Raw genomic sequence first — 4,686 nt, forward strand, 5'->3', positions numbered from 1 at the left:
GAACTAGCAGGTTTTTATGAATAACACACAGGAACTAGCAGGTTTTTATGAATGACACACAGGAACCTGCAGGTTTTTATGAAATACACACAGGAACTTGCAGGTTTTTATGAAATACACACAGGAACTAGCAGGTTTTTATGAATGACACACAGGAACCTGCAGGTTTTTATGAATGACACACAGGAACTTGCAGGTTTTTATGAAATACACACAGGAACTAGCAGGTTTTTATGAATGGCACACAGGAACCTGCAGGTTTTTATGAAATACACACAGGAACTCGCAGGTTTTTTTCTAGTCAAAACATAGTAGTGTTGTTCTATCAGTTGATAATAAGCAATAATTCACTGTTTAGTTTTAAATGTTTGTAAGACCAATTGAATTTTAATAAAATATCTTTTCATTCTATGGTATTAATAGTTATAACTTAGAATCATATTTTGAACAATTATAACAATCGTTTGTTTGTTTAATTTCGCGCAAAGCCACTCGTGGGCTATTTGTGCTAACCGTCCCCAATTTTGAAGTGATAGACTTGAAGGAAGGCAGCTAGTCAACACTACCCACCGCCAATTTTAGAGCTGCTCTTTTACCAACGCCCTCATGACTGAAAGGGCGAGCATGTTAGGTGATGGGATACGAACACACGACTCCTAACCACCAATCCTTGCTAGACTTTCTTAAATCGGTAAACTATTGATTAAAAAAAAACAACAACAAAAACATGGAAAAAGTAGTAAATAACAATAAATAAAAGCCCAAAATTAACATTTTTTATCCTGTGTATAATGACACCTTGCTCTAGTAAAGCAAACGGGAGATTTACCGTGTGTTTATATATATATATATATATACAGTGTTCTTTGCATCTAATTGTTCCCATGTTTCGTCGATAATATTTATATATACTTTTTCGTACATATTCATTTTCTTCCTGTCATTTTTGGAATAAAAACAGCCTGCCGAAAAAAACAATTTTTAGCTCATCTTAGTTTGCGTAATCTCAGTATAAGATTTTAAAACGAAGATAAGATTTTAGACAAAAAAGACAAACAAACAAACACACAAACACGTGTAAAAAAATGAACTAGTTTTAAACTTTTGAGGTTAAATAAATCAAATTTATTGATGTACATTCATAGATGATTACATATTTGTCGTATCTACTGCTTTATTAGCAGCTGTCCTGGACAGTTGCATAATAATTGGACAAAGGGCACTGACTCTTCGGGAGCCTTGGCACGTGCAAGCTATAAGTTCCTATTTCGGTTTGTACATCCCGAAAAAAAAAAACCAAAAAACTTCTTTCTAGGAATGGAACACTTACACATGAACACTTAAACACGAAGAGAACTGTTCTATTTATTCGATACTAACAACAATGTTTGTTTGTTTTCAAGATGTAGTGAAAGGTCGAGATAATTATTTACAAACATATATCTTTGTATCAAGTCAAAAAAAAAGAAAGTCAAATCCATCCTATGCCCCTAGATGGCGCGTAGGAGCTGAACTCCAGTTTCGATGGCACAAGCGAGCGAGAATGGTGACGCATCCACCTGGAGGCGATGCTAATTCATCGCGGGTTAACACCCATTATACAGCCGAGTAGACTGAGACAACTGGGATAAAGTGTCTTGCAAGTCTCGAACTCACCATTCTTCCGACTATAAGTCCAAACACCACTGATCTAAGATGCTCTCATACATTTATATATATATATATATAAGTTTAATTTTAAAAGTAAATACTATGAATATTGATTATCTTGGACGGTATCATACCTCAAAGCGTTCATCGTCTAGGCATTAACCCACGAAAAGAAATTTACATGCTATCAATCTCCCCCTAATTTCTGAACTCGGAGATATGCTACTAACACAAGGTGATTTTCTATCGAGATGTCTGTAGAAACGTTTAAGTATATGATAAAAACTGAATAAAAAAAAAGGAAATAATATTTTAATTAACGCAAACACAATAACAAACAAAAATAAACCTAGCGGGCTTTAGGCTCGCAAAATAAGAGCCTTTTCGGCCGTACATTTTATTATACCACATGGCAGACGACCCATTTACGTCTCTTACTTATAACAGACAACAAATAAAGACTTTTTCGGGTAATCCTCTTGTTACACCCTATGTACATATTTATAACACTTGCTATAAGGTCTAAGTGTGTTAATTGTGTTGTTTTATTTGTCTTTTTAGAGTTACTCGAAAACATTTTGTAGGAATTAAATATAGCTATGTATTTATTATTAGCCAGTAGATGGCGCAGGTGTTTTTTTTGTTTTTTTTAAGATTGACATTTCTTAAAGGAAGAACGCAAACTAGAAGTATCATATTTCTTTATATTCGAGACTTATTCTAGCACTTAACGTTTTCATGACAATGTTTCTAACGGTATGCCTCGTTACAATATTTCAATACTAACGAATCTGAACGAGACACACGTTGTACTTTAGTATTTGAGAAATTGTCTGGGGAACAAACATGGCATGTTTCGTCACATGATTTCGATAAGAAAGACAAAGAACGAAACAAACGTGATAAATACGTGAAACACTATAAACTATATTGAACAGGGCAAGCACAACGTGTCTTGTTAAAACATTTATATACTGAAGAAACCCGACGTAACAAACGTGACAACTATGTGAAACACTTTATAAACTATAGAAGCTGAACTGGACAAGTAGTTTGTCTTGTTACAACATTTTTATACTGAAGAAACCCGACGTAACAAACGTGACAACTATGAGAAACACTCTATAAACTATAGATGCTGAACTGGACAAGTAGTTTGTCTTGTTACAACATTTATATACTGAAGAAACCCGACGTAACAAACGTGACAACTATGTGAAACACGTTATAAACTATAGGATGCTGAACAGGACAAGTAGTTTGTCTTGTTACAACATTTATATATTGAAGAAACCCGACGTAACAAACGTGACAACTATGTGAAACACTTTATAAACTATAGATGCTGAACAGGACAAGTAGTTTGTCTTGTTACAACATTTATATATTGAAGAAACCCGACGTAACAAACGTGACAACTATGTGAAACACTTTACAAACTATAGATGCTGAACAGGACAAGTAGTTTGTCTTGTTACAACATTTATATATTGAAGAAACCCGACGTAACAAACGTGACAACTATGAGAAACACTTTATAAACTATAGATGCTGAACAGGACAAGTAGTTTGTCTTGTTACAACATTTATAATTTAAAGAAACTAAACAGGACAAGTCGTACTTCAGTATTAGGTTTGTGATTACGAACAAAACTTTTAAACGATTTGTTTCTATATATAAAGTAAGTATTAGTAATTTGTCTTGTCAATTTATGTATATATATATATGTATATTTTGAAACCTGCGTGGTTGAAGTTAGCAAATAAACACATGTATGTATACGCGCGCGCGCGTGTGTGTGTGTGTGCCTTTTTATCATATTGTTGATATTGTTTTTACTATTTTATTGGTTATATAGGTTTCTATTTGCAAGTGATAATATTAGATACCACACTGTGTTTTCATATAAGAATCTTTTTTAAATAATACTAAACCTTCTAAGAATTTTTTTCAGTCTGTTATTTTGTAAATCTCAACGAAAAAAATAAAACGCTATAAAAGTTTATGTTGAATTGGTTAATGATAACCTAATATATATATTTTTTGTTTGCTAATTTAATTTTCACATTCATAAATGCGTCTTCTTTTAAAGATATACGTTCCATCGCATTGCAACCACTGGTAATTAACTGTTGCTCGACTACTGGTATGATATTAGCAAGGTAGGTCTGAAATTTCCCAGTCCATATCTCATTTTCTTCCATTAAAACCTGAGACACGTGTTTTTTTGATTGTAATATAAAATGTTTAGGCACCGACGACTTTGTTTTGAACTTTTCAAATCCGCTCTCATTAGGGCACACCTGACAATGCCGTCTGAAGATTGCAGTCCTGTGAACAGAATTGAAAATTTGTAAGAGGATTGCCAAAGTTGTACTGTGTCGGTGGCGGGTTGTGGTTTGGTTGGGCAACGGACATACTTTGGCCTTGTCTTGCCGCAGCGGCACCCGAGACCATGGCACAAGAGGAGTAGGCTGGTATGCCGGCGAGTGGCGAGCCGAGCATAGAATTGTATACGGCCGTCGGTGACGGCTTCCAGTGCCCGGCGCAGGCGGAGGATCCCTGCACTGTCGGTGTGTGGTTTAAAGATGATGCTGTCGTCGTCGGTCGTGGGGCGATGGGTTGCTCGAAAGCTGTCATGTCTTGACCGTTGCGGTAGAGATGGTTTCTCTGGGCCAGAATACTGCGTTCGTTTCGCCGAAACTTTGCCCTTCGATTTTGGAACCATACCTAAAAAAAGGACAAAAAAAAAGGAATCACGACAAACTCAGAATAAATGTTCCCGAGAAATTAATAAATAAATAAATCACCCAGAATTGAAACTAATCAGTTAATTATGGGGAAGTATCCTTCAGATTATTTGGTATGAATGTTAGTACCTCCACCTCCCGATAGCACCCTATGAATGTTAGTACCCTTACCTCCCGGTAGCACCCTATGAATGTTAGTACCCTTACCTCCCGGTAGCACCCTATGAATGTTAGTACCCTTACCACCCGGTAGCACCCTATGAATGTCAGTATCCTTACCTCCCT

At 35.7% G+C, this 4,686-nt stretch overlaps 1 protein-coding gene across 1 annotated transcript in view; it reads right to left on the minus strand.

Annotated features, from left to right (window-relative positions):
- Window positions 1-3,742: 3,742 nt before the first annotated feature.
- LOC111087246 (paired mesoderm homeobox protein 2-like) overlaps window positions 3,743-4,686 on the minus strand; it is a 31,177-nt gene continuing 30,233 nt past the window's right edge. Inside the window, exon 3 of the mRNA XM_022393241.1 lies at window positions 3,743-4,381. Within this exon, the coding sequence (XP_022248949.1) occupies window positions 3,944-4,381 (438 nt within the window). The 3' untranslated portion in view covers window positions 3,743-3,943. The remainder of the gene's footprint in view (window positions 4,382-4,686) is intronic.

Source organism: Limulus polyphemus, unplaced genomic scaffold, assembly GCF_000517525.1.
Source record: "Limulus polyphemus unplaced genomic scaffold, Limulus_polyphemus-2.1.2 Scaffold1922, whole genome shotgun sequence".
NCBI lineage: Eukaryota > Metazoa > Arthropoda > Merostomata > Xiphosura > Limulidae > Limulus > Limulus polyphemus.